This window comes from Balaenoptera borealis (genome assembly GCF_965194805.1).
Source record: "Balaenoptera borealis genome assembly, chromosome: 18".
In the NCBI taxonomy this organism is placed as follows: Eukaryota; Metazoa; Chordata; class Mammalia; order Artiodactyla; family Balaenopteridae; genus Balaenoptera; species Balaenoptera borealis.
Genome location: NC_138877.1, coordinates 79,458,576 through 79,478,850, shown reverse-complemented (window position 1 = coordinate 79,478,850; position 20,275 = coordinate 79,458,576). Strand labels below are relative to the sequence as shown.

The 20,275-nt window shown below is 59.0% G+C and overlaps 2 protein-coding genes across 4 annotated transcripts in view; one reads left to right on the top strand and one right to left on the bottom strand.

The window, feature by feature from the left end:
- The window catches only part of GAS6 (growth arrest specific 6), a 33,890-nt gene extending 24,159 nt beyond the window's left edge, over nt 1-9,731 (top strand). Inside the window, exons 10-15 of the mRNA XM_082365237.1 lie at nt 128-317; nt 2,328-2,492; nt 3,512-3,680; nt 6,915-7,087; nt 8,225-8,453; nt 9,301-9,731. Of these exons, the coding sequence (XP_082221363.1) occupies nt 128-317; nt 2,328-2,492; nt 3,512-3,680; nt 6,915-7,087; nt 8,225-8,453; nt 9,301-9,452 (1,078 nt within the window). The 3' untranslated portion in view covers nt 9,453-9,731. The remainder of the gene's footprint in view (nt 1-127; nt 318-2,327; nt 2,493-3,511; nt 3,681-6,914; nt 7,088-8,224; nt 8,454-9,300) is intronic.
- The window catches only part of TMEM255B (transmembrane protein 255B), a 67,824-nt gene that overhangs the window by 15,072 nt on the left and 32,477 nt on the right, over nt 1-20,275 (bottom strand). The gene's annotated exons all lie outside the window — the stretch shown is intronic.

Here is a 20,275-nt window from a genome sequence, read left to right as displayed (position 1 = left end):
TGGCGTTGGGGTGCAGGCGGCGTTCGGCCTGCTCACCTGGGCTCTTCCCGAGGCCAGGAGAGCCCTCGCCGGGCGGGGTCACGCACCACGACCTGCATGTAACCCACTCGTTTCTGCCGGCGCTCAGACTGGTGGCCGAGTTCGACTTCAGGACCTTCGATCCTGAGGGCGTCCTGTTCTTCGCTGGAGGCCATCGGGACAGCACCTGGATCGTCCTGGGCCTGCGGGCCGGCCGACTGGAGCTGCAGCTCCGCTACCAGGGCGTGGGCCGCGTCACCAGCAGCGGGCCCATCATCAACCACGGCTCGTGGCAGACGGTGAGCGTGGCCCCCGCTGCGCTGCCTGGGCCAGCCCGGGGCTCCTGGGCCAAGGACCCAGCATCTACTTGCACTCGCTCACTCAACAGTTAGTGGGTGCAGCCGTGGCAGGACGGCCCCGCGCCAGAAAGCCTGCGCTCAGATGGGCATTATGTCCTCACAGAAGCAGAGCAGGGCTTCCAGCACAGCGGCCGTGGTTCTCAGTGGGGTGACTCCTTTGAGGACACCTGGCTGTGTCTGGAGACACTTCTGCTTATCACAGCTGTGGGGGGGTATGGGGGGCCCCTGGCAGGTGGATTGAGGCCAGGGGGACTCAGGACTCCCCACCTCGAGGACCCGCCGGTTCAGACTGTCAGTTGTGTCGAGGCTGAGAACCGGCCAAGGTCCCGGTGCCCGGCTCTCGGTGTGGGGCAGGATCAGACATGACCCATGACACCGTCCCAGGCTCTGGCCTCCTGGCCTGCTCCGTTCAGGCTGACCTCCAGCCTCTCGATGGAGGTGCCCTGACCGCCCAGAGCCTGAACTGCAGCCGTTGGCTTTGGAGCTGCCGCTCTGTCCTGCATCATGATGCCTGGAGCAAAGCAGCCTGTGACACGCAGGCTCTCTCCCCAAACTTGGAGGCCCCTTAGTTGGAACTGGGCTTTTAGAAGTAAGTGCTTGGAAGAGAAATGGGAAAAGCATTCTTTTTTCCTCTAGAAGTGAAGATTAAATGGAAAAATTTGCCCTGGTCTCTGCGAATAAAAACAGTGTAGACGTTTGCTAATATTTCCATCCTGTCAGTGGTGTCTAGCTCCTCCTTTCCTGGACTCTTAAAGCATGAGCATCTCCAAAGCAGCAGGGGGGATGCCTTCCGCAAAGTTACAGATAAAACAGTCGATCTAGAGGGAAGCCGTCTCGGGGTTGAGGGAGCTCCACACGTGGGAACCCGCTGCCCCGCGGTTGAGGGCAGGAGGGTCCCGAGCGGGGCTGGGACACTGCCCGAGGGGAAGAGGCTAGAGGAGGCATGACCAGCGGAGGCACATGGCTGCCAGCCCACCCAAGACACAAACCGGTCCTTGAGGTGCAGGGCCAGTTCCACAACGACCTCTGCCCACTCTCCCTGGCCCTGAGGCTCCCCACGTGTGCACACTGCTGTCTCCTCACCAAATTCAGACCCAGTACCTAAATGTTTCTCCACCTGAGCCAAAAAGGAAATTGAGGGCCTTCTGGGTCATTAGGAAGATGCATCGTGTATAGAGTGACAGATTTTTTAATTTTCCTACAAGGAAAGCAGAAAAGAGTGGGAAGTTTTAGGAAGAATTCATATGTTCAGTCAGCATTCAGTCCGTGCCAGGCCCTATTGCTGGAGATTCCGAAGTAATATATGTTCTCTTGTATTCAAAGTGTTCACCTGAGGGGTAGGAGAAGCAAAGGACCAGAGATGTCAGGACTGACCCAAGGGGGCAGTGACTTCAGGCCCCCAGAAGGCAGCTCCCTGACTGAGGCTTAATTTAGGGTCCAGAGATGGGGAAGGGGCTCCAGGTGGGCTCACCTGCAGGAGGAGGGGGGCCAGGGGGAGGGAGCAGCGTTGGGAGGGAAACCAAAACCGGCAGGGTCGGAGCCACACCACAGATGCCAGGGAAGCAGTACAGGTGATGAGCATGGACCCCCGAGGCTGGGGGTCTCTTGGCCCTGGGTGGCGATGGGAACGTGGTCACCCCTGAGGCTGGGGGTCTCTTGGCCCTGGGTGGCGATGGGAACGTGGTCACCCCTGAGGCTGGGGGTCTCTTGGCCCTGGGTGGCGATGGGAACGTGGTCACCCCTGAGGCTGGGGGTCTCTTGGCCCCGGGTGGTGATGGGAACGTGGTCTCTCCGAGGCTGGGGGTCTCTTGGCCCCCGGTGGTGATGGGAACGTGGTCACCCCTGAGGCTGGGGGTCTCTTGGCCCTGAGTGGTGATGGGAATTGGTACCCAAGGCTAGGCGCCCCTTTGGAAGGTGCACACCCACCCTCATAGCACTTGTGCTCTTCAGATCTCCGTTGAGGAGCTCGAGCGGAACCTGGTGATCAAGGTGAACAAGGATGCTGTCATGAAGATCGCCGTGGCTGGTGACCTGTTCCAGCTGGACAGAGGACTGTACCATCTCAACCTGACCGTGGGAGGCGTTCCCTTCAAGGAGAAGGACCTTGTCCAGCCTGTAAGTCCTGTCCTTAGTCCCTGAGGTCGGAGCCCAGGTGGCTGAGCGCAGGGTTGAACCCTGAGGGCCCTGGCAGAGCACCGGACAGGAGGCGAGCGTCTCTAGACCTTAACAAGCCGCAGTGCAGCTACGTCATGTGCCTCGCTGTCTCCCTACGACGCTCATTTGCGTTTTCGTCTAAATTGATGATAAAAATGTCCATTTTGCAGAGGAGATAAATCACAATGAAATTATCCTTTAACAAAAGAACACTCAACTTTTTTGGACAGTTCCCAAGAACGTTTGGGTTGTTAAGCCTGCCGGGATTCCCGTAGGGGAAACAAGACCTAACGGGAGGTTGGCGTTGGTCATCTCCCAAAGTCCTGCCCTTCTCATCACCCCGCTCCCCGGGTGTGCCGAGGTCCACGGCCAGAATCCCTGGTGTTCCGGGTCTGATTTCCACACTGAACACGAGACGTGAGTCCCGCACCCGGAGGTTCCGAGGAGAGGGTGCTGTCAGCAGCACCTTCCCTCCAGAGGGCTGGCCCACACCCCAGAGTCCCGCCCGCGTGCCTCACGCCTCCTCGTCTTACAGACAAAGGCTGGGGCCACCTGATTTGCGCAGAGCCACGCGGCGCGTGCGCGGCTGCGGCTCCCCAGCCCCCGGCTACACCCCGGTGCTCTGGGTGCCTGGCAGAAGCGCAGGCACAGCTGCCGCGCAAGGGCCCCCTCGCCCTCGTCCTTCCAGGCGGTGGTCAGCGCCCTGTGTCTGTGGACGAGTGGGGACCGGGCGCAGGCAGAGGCGGACGGGCACGCTGTCCTCGTCTGCGTGAGGCGCGGGTGTGCCACGTGTGCTGCTGCGTGTGCCGTGTACCTGGTGTCGGGCAGCGAGTCCCTCCGTGAGCGCGGAGCCTGTACCGGAACCACCTCCCCCAGCAGGATTTATCCGCGTTTGTGGTGGATTTCCATGTGCCTGCGCCGGGAGGGCGCCACCGGACCAGGCGGCACCAGGCAGCCACCGGGGGTCTCTGTCTTTCCAGATGAACCCCCGTCTGGACGGCTGCCTGAGGAGTTGGCACTGGCTGGACGGCGAGGACACCACCGTCCAGGAGACGGTCAAGGTGAACGTGAAAATGCAGTGCTTCTCCTTGACCGAGAGAGGGTCCTTCTTCCCTGGGAGCGGGTTTGCCTTCTACAGCCTGGATTATGGTGAGTTCTGGCTCCTGCATCGTGATGGCCGTGCTTGTCCTTCCAGCCAAAATAAGCCGAAATACACTAAAAACCAGAGAAGCAGGAGCCAGTTTCCTACCTGGGAAGACGGCATGAGGGACGGCCTCGTGGCCCCCGGGCTACAGGGTGGGGGCGCAGGCCCACTTCCAGGGCGCAGGGCTGGGAAAAAAAGGGACGGAGGAGGGTGCCAGTGCTTGGTGGCTGAGACGGCAGGCCAGGCGGATGCAGGGCTCTACGGGGAGCTTCGCAGAAGGTTCTGAGACAAGACAGGCTCAGGCTCAGACACGTAGATGTAGATGGGGCCATGGGGCCGCTCGGAAACGCCCAGCATTGCGGTCACAGCGCTGTGGGCCGTGGGGAGGGAGCGACACCTCAAGGAGTCCCTGAGCTCAAGCTTCAGAAGGAGGAGAAGGAGAGACGCCACACAGAACTGAGGCTTCCCAGCCGGTGTGGAAAGCAACAAAGGAGCTTTTCCTTTACACCCGGAGGCAGAGGAGCAGGCCTTGTAGCGGGCGGAGCGGGCAGCTGCGGGGGACACAGGGTCGACCCAGAGTCCCTCCGGCTTCTGCAAAGCAGGGCCCTTAATTCCTGGAACAAACCACAGCTATCTCTTGCCTTTTGTTATCCATCAGTGACAACTTTTACAGTAAAGAGAAATAATCCTCCCGTGCTGATAAATGAGCACTTAGATGTCAGCTTTATGTGAAATGAGTGCATGTGCCAAATCCCGGCGGTACCGTTGCCACCTCTGCTCTGAGGATGTCAGCCTGGACAGTGCAGACTTCGAGGGGGGGGGGGACGGTGGCGGTTCCGTTTGAGTCTGGACCCAGAATTTCCCCAACTTCCCCTCAGACAGGGTTGAAGTTAACCTCTGTTTCCCAGGGGGCACCAGCTGGAGCCCTGAGGTGTCACCGTGCCTGGGCTCACGGGCCTTAGTGACTTTCGAGTTGAGGATGTTGGGAGAGCCCTGGGTCCTGGCCCAGGGACACCGCGCACAGAACCGCGTGCCTCTTTCCGAGGGTCGGGAGGGCGTCCAGAGCCCGGGCTGCCCGGCGGTCCCAGGTGGACACCTGGTCCAGGGAGACTCCAGGGTCGCCCCCCTCCCCTTCTCCGTAGCCCACTCCTGCCAGGCTCCCGCCATTGCTGCCAAGGCCCCCTCTCCCGGCTCTGCTCCCCCCTCCACACTCTCACCCTGCGAGAGTCCCCGGGGTACCCCCAGCCCCTCTCTGTTCCTAGACTCTCAGCCTTTCATGGTTGAAGGCACACACGTGACCCCCGCGCCACGGCCCTGCTTGTCAGCCCAGGAGGGCAGGTGGCTTGCTCCCTCCTTCAGACCTCACTGCCCCGGTGGCCTGCAAGTTCAAGGAGGGCCTGTCCAGCTCGGAGGACGTGGGGCCTGCTCCCTCCTCCTTAGCAAGTCGGGCCATCCTCTCACGACGTTGTGTCACTGTCCCCTTTCTGTCTTTAATTGTCAAAAGCGTCACCACGTCACTGAAGGGTTTTTAGAAAAGAACCATTGACCCCTAATCGCACCACCTCATACAAAACACACGTCGCTCCTTCAGTCTTTGCTTTTGTACGTGCAAACCTAGAGCATCCTTGTGATGTTTAATATCACATCATGGAACATAAATGTTTAATTCTTTTTTCACTAACGCTGTGGTGACACAGACACCGCAGGCACAGTCTCCACGGGCTGCAGTGCTGTCCCTGTGCCCGTCACCGTGCCTGCTGTGGTCCGCTCGCCGCTTTTGCTGCATGGCTTTGATCTTCAGGTTCTGGGACAACAAAGGCCAAGTGGTAGTTAGAACTCTGTGCGTTTTTAATATGTCTTCAACTATACCATCAACGTTCTCACGTTACAACACAGAAAGGACGCATCAGGGAATGACAGATACTGTCCTCAGCAGCAGGTCCCAGTGGGTCTGGACTCACTGGGTCTCAAAGCCTGAGAAGCCCTCGGTGAGGGCCGTGTGGCTGACCCCACCCCGCCCCCGAGAAAACGCCCCCAGGGGAGCCGAGGCGTTGGTGCCTCAAGCACGCTTCTGACAAGAGACCCCACGGGCCTCACCCGTCGGGCTCAGCAGGGAGCCCACTCCCGGGGTGCAGGGGGAGCTTGGCAACGGAGGAGAAGGCTGGGTTGGGGGTGGTTCCTTTTTCCAATTCTGTGTGCATTCGGTTCGGTGAACAGGGAACTGACCATAACGGGCCCCTCCGGGATGGGGACACACACACGATTCGAGGGGCCCACGGTCCACTGCAGGGAGAGACCGGCCCGCGGTGAGGTCCGAGCCCAAACGTTCGCAGACGTGGCCTCACCATCCTTCTGCCTAAGCAGCCCATGCCTGACATTCTCACGAGGTAGAAACACTTAAAAACCAAGAGGGTGGAGGTTGTCTGGCCTCTTCAGCAGCAGGTGATCAAACGTGGGGAGGAAACGTGAGGTGGTGTTTGCCCTCCGAGAACCAGGATGCAGCTCTGCTACCACAAGTGATTTGGAGCAGTTTGTGCAAGAGGCGTGCACCATGTATACTCATTCAGATGCGTCGTATACATGACACGCGCCGTATGGTTTATAATCCACACTCGGTACCTACTGCGGCCCGTCTGACACACCTGAACAAAGCCTCACCCACGGAGGCGTCGATTGTAACAGTAGAAAAGTGCAGCTCAGGATGTAAGATCGTATGTGCTGTTGAGCGGGGCTCGCGGAAGCTTCCGTTTTCTCCGCGTCTTTAATTTTTCAAAGTCCTTCAGCTTGCGGGGCAGCACAAGGCCACAGGTGAGGTGCAGAGGGCCGAAGGCTGAGACACTCCCCCATTCAACTGACCTGCGGGGAGGGAGTCGGGGCGCCCGGGGGCTGAGCACGGCCCGAGTGGCGCGTCTGCGGTCCCGGCGGGACTAAGTGGCCCGTGGTCACGCGAAGCGGCGCTCGGGGGGGCGGGCAGCGTGGCCGTCCTCAGGCGGCCCGGGGCCTCTGGACTGCGGCCCAGACCTGAGTCCGCTGCCTGGCCCCCCGTCACTTCCCAGCTGTTGGCGCGAACCGCGGGTTCTGGGAGGCTGTTACCGACTTCCCACCTCCTCTGCTGCCAGCATCCTCTTCTGCCCGGGGCCGCGGGGGAGCTGAGCTCGCCGCCCTGCTCCTCCCGCCTCTCTCTCTCCCCGCCTCTCTCCCCGTCTGGAGCGCCCTGTGATGTGCCGCCTTCTTCGCAGCTCGGACATCGCCGGATGTCGGGACCGAGACCGCCTGGGAAGTCGAGGCCGTGGCTCGGATCCGCCCCGCCGCCGACACGGGGTTGCTGCTTGCGCTGGTGGGCGCTGACCAGGCCGTGGTCCTCTCCGTGGCCCTGGTCGACTACCACTCCACCAAGAGGCTCAAGAAGCAGGTACCACTCGCCGCCGCCTGAGGATGAACTGCTGCCCCCCGCGCCCAGCCCGGCTGCGGCCCACACCGTGCCCCTCGAGGTTCCAGCCCGCCCTCCCCGTCTCTCACCAGGGTCCGAGCAGCCACGCGTGGCTCGGGAATGATGTTGGGGTCCCGAAAGCCAGTTGTGCGGTGGGGAGACTTTCCCACCCGCTCAGTGGTGTAGCAGTTTGAATTAATTGCTCGTATGTAAGCCAAAGGATTTTGCTCACAGATCAGATCTTCCTTTTGAAAAAGATGTGCAAACACGCCCCAGACCCTTGTCATGCGGCCCCCTGGAGGCGCAGGCGGAGCTCTGGGCACACGCCCCTGGACACGCGCCCGTCACCTTCACGCAGTCCCCCTCTCCCGACTCTCCCGACACCACGTCAACACCGTGCCCACCGGACTTGCTGTTTTCTCAGAGAACAGCTAAGAGGTGGCGGAAATAGGTTGATTTTCTCACCTCTGTCCTAGAGGGCTGTGTTCACCAAGTCAGCCTGCCCACGAGGGCCACCCAACTCCCCTCTTAGCGGGGCTGCAAGCTGACGGGCGCGGGTCCGCGCCCTGCCCAGGCCGGCTTTCCCCCGTCCCGGTACTCGGGACAAGCCCCGAGGCCAACCCAGCTGAGACCACCTCCCGGGCGGGGAGAGGGAGGGAGGAGAGGGCAGGGCCATGGGTCATCGCAGCGCCTCTGCCCCGTGTTGTCAGAGGCGTGTTCTGCCTGGCGTGTGCGTTTGCTGCCCTGGCCCCTCTGTGGTGCTTCGTGGCAGCTCCACGTGGAGGGGCAGCCCTATCCTGTGTCCCGGCTACGGACATGCTGGTGACTACGGTCACCTCTGCCCAGGCCAATGCATGTGCGTTCCCGTTCCTGGAGCGTGTTTCCCCCCAACTCCCGCCCGAGGGTGTGTGGCTTTATTTGTTCGTCCTCCATCGTGTTGGACAGGGTCCAGGTGGCCCCCTCCTTCACCTGAGTAGAGACTGTGTCCCTGTCACGCCCCGGCCGCAGGCGACCCTGCCCGCAGGAGGCCCGCAGGACAGGGCAGGACAGCAGGGCCCGTGGGCTCTTGGCCGCCACCCCGCCCACCCCGCCCCTGCTTAGGCGTGCTTCTCCCTGCAGCTGGTCGTCCTGGCCGTGGAGAGCGTCACCCTGGTTCTGATGGAGATCAAGGTCTGCGACGGCCAGGAGCACGTTGTGACCGTCTCTGTGAACAAGGACGGGGCCACCCTGGAGGTGGACGGCACCAAGGGCCAGAGTGAAGTGAGCCCAGCGGGGCTGCAGGAGAGGCTGGCCGTCCTCGGGAGGCACCTGCAGGGCTCCGTGCTCACCTTCGTCGGGGGGCTGCCAGGTAGGGTGCCCCAACTTGCTCGCCCCAAGCAGAACCGGGCTGCTCTGTACTAAGAGGAAGAGGGAAGCAGCCGGCCCGTGGCTGCATCGGGTGCCTCGCTGGGTGTCGGCCCCGGCCTGCCGTTGTGTGTGGGGTTCAGGCTGAGAACACGCTTGCGGGGAAGCATCGGCCTGAAGCGTCCCCTCCCCGGCTCCCACGCCCTCCAGGAGCCCCACCCCCAACCGTGGGCAAGGCTAGTGAGGAGGGTTCAGCCCACTGGGCCACGCTGGGGGCCGGGTGCCCCAGCGCCCCAGCCAGCCTCGCCCCTGAGGCCTGGTGTCCAGTTGCCATGGCAGCAGACAGAGTGACCCCGGCCCCTCCTGCATCCGGGGCTCGTGTCTGGTCAGGTGGAGACAAGTAACCGGGGCACAGTGGTGGCAGGTGGGCGAGGCCAGGGCCTCACACAAGCCCCCGTCTGCTCCCACCACTCAGGGCGGGTGTCCACTTGCCGCAGACAGCGGGACCTCTGTCTTGGCTGCCAGACTCAAAGTGCATTTAGTTTTAATAAACAGAGCTTTGAAGAGGACGAGAGAGAGCCTGGAAGCCCTGGGCATGACTCATTTGGGCCGAGAAGATAACATTTAATTGATCTATCTGTGTGCGCTCCTGGGGGTCGGGGTGCAGCGTCAAGCCTGGCGGCAACGGTTTACCGCCTGCCTAGGGCGTGTGCCCGAGCCAGAGGGAGGGGTTCCGCAGGGAAGGGAAACCGTGCCCTCAAGGAGGCCGGAGACGCAGAGCGGGGAGCCCGGGCCCCAGACGCCGGGCAGCTCACCCCCTGAGACGTGTTTGTTCTTTCCCCGCGGCCCAGATGTGCCAGTGACCTCGGCCCCGGTCACAGCCTTCTACCGCGGCTGCATGACGCTGGAGGTCAACCGGCAGGTTCTGGACCTGGACGAGGCCACCTACAAGCACAGCGACATCACGGCCCACTCCTGCCCCCCAGCTGAGCCGGCAGCCTAGGCTTCTGCCGCCACCGGCCACCCGCGCAGCCACGTACGCCTTGGCTTTCTTCCCAGACCAGGAAGGACGGCGGGAGGCACCCGCACCCCCGCCCGAGACACTGAACCCTCGCCCGCCAGGTCCCCTCACGGCCTCCCTGCCCGTGTGTAACATACGTGTAAATAGCGGACTCAGCACCGCCCGAGCGGACCCGGGAAGAGAATTCTGTTATTTTTATTACCAGATGCTTCTCTCTGACCTAAAACTATGGAAAAATAAAACGTTTACGGAACCTTCCTAGCTCTGTGTCGGCAGTTTCTGCCCCTTGGCGCCCAGCGGCGCGGCCGTGGCGGGGTCCGAGGCCGAGCGAGGCCCGCCACGCCCATCGGCCTTAAGTCCGGGTGGCATCCCTTCCGCCTGCCGCCCGGCGTCCCCATGACGGGGAGGAGCCGCCCTCCGGGAAGCGGCGGTGCCAGTCTCCTGCCTGCGCGGCCACGGCAGGCACAGCAGGTCAGCGCCGCCGGCCGCCTGTGCAAACCCACTCCCCGCGGCCTCGGCTCTCCCGTCTCCTCGTTTCGAGAGGCCGTGCACAGCGCTGGAAGCACCTGCTCGTTGTGGAGCGAGCTGGGTCTGCCGGGGGTCGAGCGCACGGGCCTTTTGCTCTGGCTCCAGGAGCGTGGGGGGCAGTAACGACACCACGACGCCAGCCCAGGCCACGGGGGAGAGCAAGCCCGCGGTTTGCAGCTGCAGCGAACACGTCCGGGGCTGTGGGCGCTGTCGCAGCAGAGGGTCCCGGGGGAGTTTCCGGCAGCCGGTGGGGCTTCCCTCCACCCCAAGACTGAGATTCTACTTTTTTTAAATACTAAACCCTGAAGTGTGTCCTGAGATAGGCAGGCAGGCAGCCCAGGGTCCCACGGCCCCATTTCAGCTTCATGGCTTTAATCCTTCAAAGCGGCTTCAGGGTCTCTGCACCCACCCAGCTCCCCCCACCCCGCTGCTGAGCGTGAGTTTACAGTCACAACCTGACCCAGAGACGAGCAGGGGCGGAAGGAAGGGCAGGAGCCGAAGACCGCAGCCCAGCCACGTGCGGAGCCCACGTGAAGCAGAGTGGCCATGGCACCTCAGGAGGAGAAGCTCACTCTCGGTCCTGCAGGAGAGGGTTTGGCCCCCAGGATGGCAGTAGGGGCCCCTGCCTGGCGGGACTGGCAAGTGGAGTGACCCCGGGGACCTGTGGGCAGAGGCAGCTGGCGTGCCCTGGAAGGGGGGTCTCCACGACACAGGGGAGGGGTTGGCACCACAGATGCCCAGCAGGCGGGACCCCCAGGCCACGCTCACCTAAGATGACCAGACTGAGGCCTGAAGGTACAAGGTGACCTGGCCAGGACACCAGAGGCAGAGGCACTCAGGCCCCAGGGCCCAGCAGGGCTGGCACGTGCAGCCGGGGTCGGCCCCTCCCATGGCCACCCATGTCCTCCTGCCAGCCTGAACCCGCTTGTCTGCTCCCCAGCCTGCCTCAAACCGTGTGTCTCTGTGTGTGTATCTGTGTGTGTGTGTGACTGTGTGTGTGTACACGTGTGTGTGTGTATCTGTGTGTGTGTGTGTGACTGTGTGTGTGCATGAGCACGCATGTATGTGTCTGGGCCCCTCCTCTGCCAGGCCAGCCGTGGGCACGGTGCGCTCCTTCAGGCGTCCCTAAACCTCAGTGGGCTGTGGTGAGAGTTCTGCTGACTCAGGACTTCAGAAAACTAGCCCGAGAGTTCTTCAAGTGATTTCCACAGAAAGGCTGGCAGGGAGGTCAGTCAGGGCACTCGGAGAGCCTGGGCCCTCGTGAAAAGCCCACCTCCGGCCAGCCTCTTCCCACAGCACCGTGGAGCCCTCCCCTCCATCCGTGACCGGGGTGGACGTGTGGGCTGGCTCACAGCCTAAGTGCCAGCTCCGGGTTGGGGGCTGGCCTGGTGGGCTGAGCTGGTCAGGCTGGGGCCTGGAGCTGTAGGACGTGCCTCAGGCTGTCCGTTGGGGGCTGAGAGCCCAGTTCCTGAGAAGGACCAGGCACGGGTGCCGTCAGCTCAGGGAGCAGGGGTCCCACCTGCCGCCCATGGTCTCCCAGAGCCGCTGAGCACAGCTCTGAGAAGTGGGGGACACACAGTCCCGCCCACGACCCCAGGAGACCCCCTGCTGCCCACCCTCTGGCCCCATGTGGCCTCAGGAGCCCAAAGCCACCCTGGGGCCTGCTCTCAGCCCGGTCACCACAGCATTCCCGCCATCCTCTCTGGTTTTCGTCTACTCCGGAGGCGGCTCTGGAATGTTCTTAAGGAATGCTCCCCAGGCCAGCCCCCACCCCCTCACAAAGGCCAGGATGGCCAGAGAGCAGACAAGACACATGCTGAGCTCTGGGACTGGAAACTCTGGCCTTACAGACACACGGAGTCGAGGCCAGCTCTCAGGGGCTTTCTGACCACCTTGGGTTCATCTTCTGTCCGGGGAGAGTGAGGGCCACATCTGTTTCCTACTGTGGTCTCCATAGACTTCCACTGGGCGCCAGGGGTTATTCTAACTACTGCCAAGAAAAAGTTTATGGCCAGTGCAGAGCCAAAATCTGCAAGACATTCCCCAGCTGTGCTGGCCAGATTGGCGTCCTTGCTGCTACCCAGTCCGGGCCAGACTGCACACGAGGCTGGGGCAGACAGAGAGTTGCATGTCCTCTGACTATGTGCCATGGAGGAGGAGCTGGGATGGGTCTGACTGTGCGCCACGGAGACGGAGCCGGGACGGGCCTGACTGTGCTCCACGGAGACGGAGCCGGGACGGGCCTGACTGTGCGCCACGGAGACGGAGCCGGGACGGGCCTGACTGTGCGCCACGGAGACGGAGCCGGGACGGGCCTGACTGTGCGCCACGGAGACGGAGCCGGGACGGGCCTGACTGTGCGCCACGGAGACGGAGCCGGGACGGGCCTGACTGTGCGCCACGGAGACGGAGCCGGGACGGGCCTGACTGTGCGCCACGGAGACGGAGCCGGGACGGGCCTGACTGTGCGCCACGGAGACGGAGCCGGGACGGGCCTGACTGTGCGCCACGGAGACGGAGCCGGGACGGGCCTGACTGTGCGCCACGGAGACGGAGCCGGGATGGGTCTGACTGTGCGCCACGGAGATGGAGCCGGGATGGGTCTGACTGTGCGCCACGGAGATGGAGCTGGGATGGGTCTGGCTGTGTTCCATGGAGGAGGAGCCGGGATGGGTCTGACTGTGCGCCACGGTGATGGAGCTGGGATGGGTCTGACTGTGTGCCAGGAAGGAGGAGCTCAGGTGGATTATGCTGCTGACACTTGTGGTCTGCGATGATCTCAGAGTTTTGCTTTTTTTGTTTTAAATAGAAGAGCTGTAACATTTGTTTGTATTTCATTCTTTTGTTTGTTTTTCAGATACTATCGATTGATTGATAACGGTTTTTTGTGTGAAGGGCTGGTCTGTGCCGTCAGGGCATCTGGCGGCCTGCCTGCAACCTCTGTCCTTGCTGCCAGTAGTACCCCCCAACACACACACACACATAGACACACACACCTGAGACAGTCAAAGCATCTTCAGACACTGCCACACGTCCCCTGGAGCAAGTCACCCCTGTTGAAATCTCTGCATTAAAGAAATAGGAAATTTGACCCCAGTTCACATGACAAAAAAAATTAACTCTATGTAGAGTATATATTTAAATCTAAAGGTAATCTATGAAGCATTTAGAAGATAATGTAAAACTGTAGGCTGTGGGCCCAATGTGATGCACCCCTGTTCTTGTTAATAAAGCTTTATTGACATACGGTCACACCCATTAACTTATGATTCTCTACAGCTTCTCTCCTGCTACAGTGGCAGGGCTGAGCGGTGGCTTCACAGCTACGGACCCTCAAAACCTGAACCATGTACTATCTGTTCCTTCACAGAGAAACTTTGCTGACCCCTGTGATAGAAGAGTATTTTCATGAACTAGGGTAAAGAAATACTGCTTTAAAATAGAAAATAAAACAAAACTCTCTCATGATAAAGAAAAATATTTAAAAATTGGGCTGCATTAAAATTAAGAACTTCAAGAAAACAAAGTTGGAGGAAGCTACCCGACTTCAAGTCTTGCTATGAAGCTACAGCGGTCAGTACAGCCTAGTGTTGCCAAAAGAATAAACAAAGAGATAAATGAGCAGAACAGAGAGCCCAGAAACAGACCCACAAAAGTAGAGTCACCTGATCTTCGACAAAGGATCAAAGGTAACACAATGGAGCAAAGGCAGTCTCCTCACAAGTAAGGCTGGAACACCTGGACCCCACGTGCAAATAAACGAATCCAGACACAGACCTCACACCCTTCACAAAGTCAGCTCAAAATGGATCACAGATCTAAAGTAAAACACAAAACTATAAAACTCGCAGAAGACAGCACGGGAGAAAATCTAGATGGCCTTGGATTTGGGATAATCTTTTAGATACAACACCAAAGGCAAAATCCATGACAGAAATAATGCATAAGTTGGGCTTCATTAAAATGAAAAATTTCTGCTCCGCAAAGGCACCATCAAGGGAATGAAGAAACAAGCCACAGATGAAGAATAAATTTGCAGAAGACATATCTGATGAAGCACTGTTACCCCAAATATACAAAGAACTCTTAAAGCTCAACTATAAGAAAATAAACCACCCAATTAAAAAATGGATCAAAGACCTTAACAGACACCTCACCAAAGACACACAGATAGCAAATAAGCACATGAAAACGTGCTCGTATGTCATATGTCATCAGGGCGAACGCAAATTAAAACAATAGTAAGATGCCACGGCACACCTATTAGAACAGCCAGAATCCAGAGCACAGGCAACACCAAGTGCTGGTGAGGATGCGGAGCCGCAGGAACTCTCGGCATCGCTGGTGGGAGTGCAGGATCTTGCGGCCACCGTGGAAGACAGTTTCTTACAAAACTGAACATACTCTCGCCACACGATCCAGCAATCGTGCTCCTGGGTGCTTCCCCAAAGGCACTGAAAACTAATGTCCACATAAAAATGTACACACAAATGTTTATAGCAACTTTATTCATAATTACCAAAACTTGGAAGCAACTAAGATGCCCTTCAGTAGGTGAATGGATAAACAAACTGTGTTACACTCAGACAACAGACCATTAGTCAGTGATAAAAAGAATGAGCTATCGAGTCATGAGAAGACATAGAAGAAACTTAAATGCATATTGCTAAGTGAAAGGAGCCGATCTGAAAAGGCTACGCAGTGTTTGATTCCAACTATATGACATTCAGGAAAAGACAAAACTATGGAGATAGTACAATAAAAAGGCCAGCGGTTAACAAGGTTTAGGGGAGGAGGCATGAGTGCATGGAGCATGGGGGATTTCTAGGGCAGTGAAGGCACTCTGTATGAGACAGAAATGGTGGCTACGGGACATTAAACATTTGTCCAAATCCACACAATATACAACACTGAGTGACCCGAATATAAACGACGGGCTCTGGGTGACGGGGACCTGTCAGTGTAGGTTCATGGATGGTAACGAACGGCCCCTCGGGTGGGGGATGGTGATGATGGGGAAGGCTGCACCTGCGTGGGGCAGGGGGCCTGCGGGAACTTTGTCCCTTCCTCTCCATTTTGCTGTGAATCTAAACCTGCTATAAAAAATAAAGTCTATTAAAAATAAACAAGCATATCCATCAGTAGATACATCAAGAACATCTGTTCACCAAGGTAACATAAAGAGGGTGACAAGACCAGCTCAGAAGATACTGGGAACCACATGAACCTGCTAACGTGTTAACCCAGAAGGGAGAACGAGTTCTTCCTGCAAATCAGTGAGAGAAAGTAATGACCCAACGGAAGAACGGGCAGAAGACCAGGCGGGCGCTGGACAGAACAGGAAACACCAGCGGGCAATTTGTCTGTCCAAGGGGCCCCACTTCATCAACAAGGAGGAAATGCGGGGCACAGACACCACGAGAAGAAACTACAAGGAGGAACCCCTGCACCCACAGCTGTGAAAGGTTCTCGGATCGCGCAGGACCAGATCTTGGTGGGTTGGAGCAACGGGACGCCAGGTCCGCAGCTGAGGCTGCGCTGGGCCAACCCCACGGACCCTGGCCGGGCATCGTCCTCCAAAGTCAAAGTCTGCCATGTGCCCCAAATCCAAGCCAGGGGCCCCGCATACACACAGGAGCCCTGAGATCAGCCGAGGCCCGCCCACAGCCAAAGGGGCAGTCACGGGTCCTGGGCTCAGAGGCAGAACCCCACGCGTGCATCTCACAAGCAGGAAGCTCAGCGGAGGCCGGGCACCTGTCCCTACAGAGGACAGAACAGCGGGAGGGTGGGCGCCGGGCAGAGGGGGGGCCAGCCCCAGGGCCAGGTGACTGCCTCGCTTTGCAAACAGTCACCACGTTACACCTTGGTCTCCAGCAGGCTTTCTGCACGTGTATTAAATTTCATAATTAAAAAGTTTTAGCAAATGGGAAAGGGAAATAGGCATGTAACTGGTGCCACCCAAGAGCCGCTGACAGAGTGAGGCCTGCCCCGGCTCCTTTCCTCTGGGCTGGGCGATGCTCGGCTGGGCACGTCCCCTTAATCCAGTGGGCACCTTTGCTCCCGCCAGCTTTGTGTTCTCTCCCTACACCCAGAGGTGGCGGAATCGGGCTGCAGAAGGACTGAGAAGGCAGGAGTGGGGAGGGCAGGGCAGTGCGGGTGACCGCAGGCTGCTCGGACCAGACCAGAAGGTTGTTCTTATTAACCAGGCACGTACTATCCCCCGGCCCTGCCCTGAGTGTTTTTGCAATGAGGTCCAGTAACATACCATAACGTTCACCCCCTAACAGTGTGCGATTCAGCGGGTTTCAGCACCTTCACAGGGCTGTGCAACACCACCACTGTCAGTTCCGGAACATTCCACCATGGCAGCGGGGAACCCTGTTCCCATCACAGCAGCCTCCCTGACCCCTTGCACCCAACCAGCCTCCAGCCCGGCCCCCGGAGCACCAGCCTCCGTCTGTGATTGCGGATGAGGCGGGGTCGCTCAGCAGAGGGAGGGGCCGCGGGAGGGGCCCCACCGAGACCCACCCCATGGTGGTGCCCATCAGAGCTGCAGGGCCAGGCCTCACACACGTCAGGACGCAGGCGGAGCTGGCTGGGTTCTGCTGTGGGGACGGCGTGGCAGAGAGGGGTCCCCAGGGAACGGCGCCCAGCGCACACGGAGGCCAGCCGGAGTTGGGGGGTCCTGGGGCCTGGGGATGGGGGTGCCTGGAAGCCACCACCAGGCTGGGAATTGAATTGTTCACATTCTTTGTGGCTGGGGTGAGGGATAAAGACATTTTTGTGGGCAAGAGCAAAATTGTTGGCCTTGGAGTTTAATATTTTTTATCAGCTCCCGGCTCTCGGTGAGATGAAACGACCTAGCAGGGCAGACAGTGTGGGTCGGGCCACACGAGTGTGGACAGTCCGGGGAAACCCTGCGGCCCTGCAGACCCCACCCTGGGTTGTGCTCGGAGGTCGAAGGTCATCCCGCGTCCAGGCCTGCGACCGGCTTCCCTGCCATTTGCTCCAAAGGCAGCCAGGGGCCTGCTGGCACCAGGGGCTGCGGCTTCACTCCCTGCAGCCCGGAGCCAAGGTCCCTCCCGGCCCGGGTGCTCGTGGGTCCGGGAGCCACCGAGGGGATCGACGTCTCGGACCACGGACCCCTGGCTTGGTTGGATGCTATGGTTCTTAAACTCTGGGCAGAAGAGGGACTTGCTGCGGGACCCCAGGCGGGTCATTGGGCCGGGTGGACGTCCTGACCCTCAGGGTGTGGGCTGGGCGTGGAGTCGGCCCTTCGTGCCTGGTGGCCCCGTTTGGTTTCCCCTCCTTGGACCGAGCGGACAGCAGCCTCGAGCCCTGCTGTCACGTGAGGAAAGCGGAGGCCGGGCACCTCGTGCCTTTGCTGGACGAGGGGTTTCTGTCTCCAGGACGCCCCCGTCCCGGGGCTCGCATCTGAGTGCAGAAACCGTAGGCGGGGCGCCCAGAGACGTGGAGGAAAGAGAATTTCCTCCTTGGTCTCGAGCACGGTCCAGCCTTGTGGATGCAGGGGTCCTGGTCAAGCGCGGGGCCCCCTCCCTCTGGAAGCTCTGAGCCGAGTGCCCACGCGAGCGGCTCTGGGGCTCAGCCCCTACGTCCCGTTCGAGTCCCAGCCCCAGTTCCTTTCTCCTCTCCCGCTTTTGCCTGGCACGGTCTGCGCTGGGTTAAATGCCCCCTGCAGGGCAGGACGCCGAAGCCCCACGGAGCAGCAGCCGGGCCAGCACAGGCACGGGGGAGGGCACGTCCTCCCCCCAGAGGCTCTAGCCCGGGGGCCGCAGAGGGTCCTGGGATCAGACAGTATCTCCACCTTGACCGACATTTCCAGGAGCAACAAAGGTGGAAAGAATAAAACAAGTGAAGGTGTCTCCATGCTGCGATAGGGGGGCTGACCTGGCAGAGGCAGAGGGCAAAGCCCACGGTCAGAACCACGGCCCTGCTGCCAGAGATCGTTCCCAAGCAACACGGCTGCAGGCATTTCAATGTCATGTGTCTTTGAATGCTGAACCAAAAACACCAAGAACATAAAACCAAGGATCCACTGGAAAGTCACCCAGAGAAGGAAAAATCCCTCCTAGAACCCATCGGACTAGACTGAGGTTTCCCTGGCTGGAAGGGACGCTTGTCCATCCAATACTGCGCGGCTTGGTTTGTGTCGTCTTTTGACGCATTCAGGTGGGCATGCAGGGAAGGGCGGCCGGATGGGCGGCTCTGGCCCCGACCAGGCCAGGCTGGGCGCCTCACACGCGGAACCCTAAGTGCCTGTAGGGTCCACGCAGGTGTCCCCAGTAAATGTTGACATAATCTGTGCCAGTGAGCTCGCGTCTCCCAACAGACACCGCGAGGGAAAACGGGACAGGCAGGACCTTATCTGACATGCAGCAAAATGAACAGATGATGATGTGATGGCGCTGGGAAGGCAGGTTTGGCGTCAAGTCCCCACACAGGGCGCTCTTGGTGGATTTCACCCGGATGAGCCTGAAGCCAGGCCTGGGCTTTGCCGCACCGGCAGGCAGGCTGGAAGCGGGGAAGCCGGGATCTGGTCTCACCCCACTCTGGTCACCTGACGGTTTGTGACTTGTGCGCTAATATCCTAACATAATTCTCAACATAAATACGCATCTCAGTGACTCTTACGTTCTTAGATTTTATGGAAAGTCCCTAAATTTATAGGCGTAACTTTTGTAAAGTAATGAGTTTGCCTCTTTGCCTTTGTGATGAGGACTGGCTGTGTTTAGGGGGAATACAGGAGCGTGTCCTGTCACCCGGCTCCAGCTGCCGCCCGGGTGGCCCCTTCCTGCCCCTGCCTGGCACCCAGGCCGCAGGGATGCCTGCTGGGCCTCCAGCAGAGCTGAGGTCTCGAGTGGGCTGTAGAGGGTCCTCCGTAGGAAAGAGATCATCCTCCTTATGCAAAACAAGACCCATTTGGTTCTTACGAGCCTCAGAAATAAGAACCGTCGTCCCTGTTCTCCGCACAATCCAGGCAGGGAACACAGTAGTCACGTGAATTCTCCTTTCATACAACACTGTTTTACATGATGTTCAAACTAGGTTTCTTTGGTGAAAGATGGTCTCCCCAAGTCGCAGAGCTGAGTTGGACTCGTCCTGCAAGAGCCCGCTTTGGGCACAGGGACACTGGTCCTCTGGTCGCACTAGGAACCCCCCACCAGGCCCCAAATGCCTGCCACTGTGACGGCGAAGCCCCGAAAGGGAGAGCTTAGCCGCAGAGGCTACCGAGCAAAGCCGTGAGGAACCGGGACCCAGACTAGTGAGTCTGGTGACGGGGCGGACAGGTGGAAGGACAGCCAGACCATCGGGTCAGAATCGGGCTAAAAGGGAGACAAAGGATGCTTCAAAAACTAACTTCACGCTGCTTCTCAGAGTGGCCACGGGCTCCATCTCAGCCAATGGAATTACTCCTCCTAAATTCTGCTAGTTTTGTTATTTTTTACAATATGCCCAAAGCAAATCAAACAATTAGGGAGGATTGGCCATTTAAGAGTTTGACCTAAAATTCCAAATTGATGAGGAGTGACCTCGCTGTGCTCGTGGCTTTTGGAGCTGAAGTTCCAGGACAACAGGAGGTGGGGCCATGTCCTGGCCACGCAGGCCACGGAGGCCAGGGCCACGCTGGGCCCATCGGATCAGGCCAGCCTGGAAACACTGGACTTGTGAGCCCACGTTTAACAAAACCCAGTCACATCTCGCTTTACAAATACTGCTTTTTTTTTTTTTTTTTTTTTACAAATTGAGGTTTGGGGCAGCCCTGTGCAGAACAAGTCTGTTAGCACATTTTCCCAGTAGTGTTTGCTCACTTCGTGTCTCTGTGTCACATTTTCATAATTCTCATGATATTTCAGACTTTTTCATTATTATTATATTTGTATGGTGATTCGTGACCAGGGATCTTTGATGTTACTCTTGTCACTGTTTTGGTATTTTTTCGGAATGAAGTGTTTTTAATTAAGGTTGTGCACTGTTTCTTTAGACATAATGCTACTGGCAACAGACTGCAGGATGGTGTAAACATCGCTTTCATGTGCCAGGAAACCAAGAATTCTGTGACTCCCCTCGTTGTGGTACTGGCGGGGGGCGGGGGGGGGGAGACCAAAACAATCCAGATATTCTGACCAGTGACCAGGTCCTTCCTGCCTCGTCTGTGACAAATAGCCTTCCCTAGGCCAAGGGGCCAGACGCATCCACGTGTGTCCTCCTCTCTAAGGAAACGGTCCACATGCTCAGAAAATGTAGCGAGAAGTGTT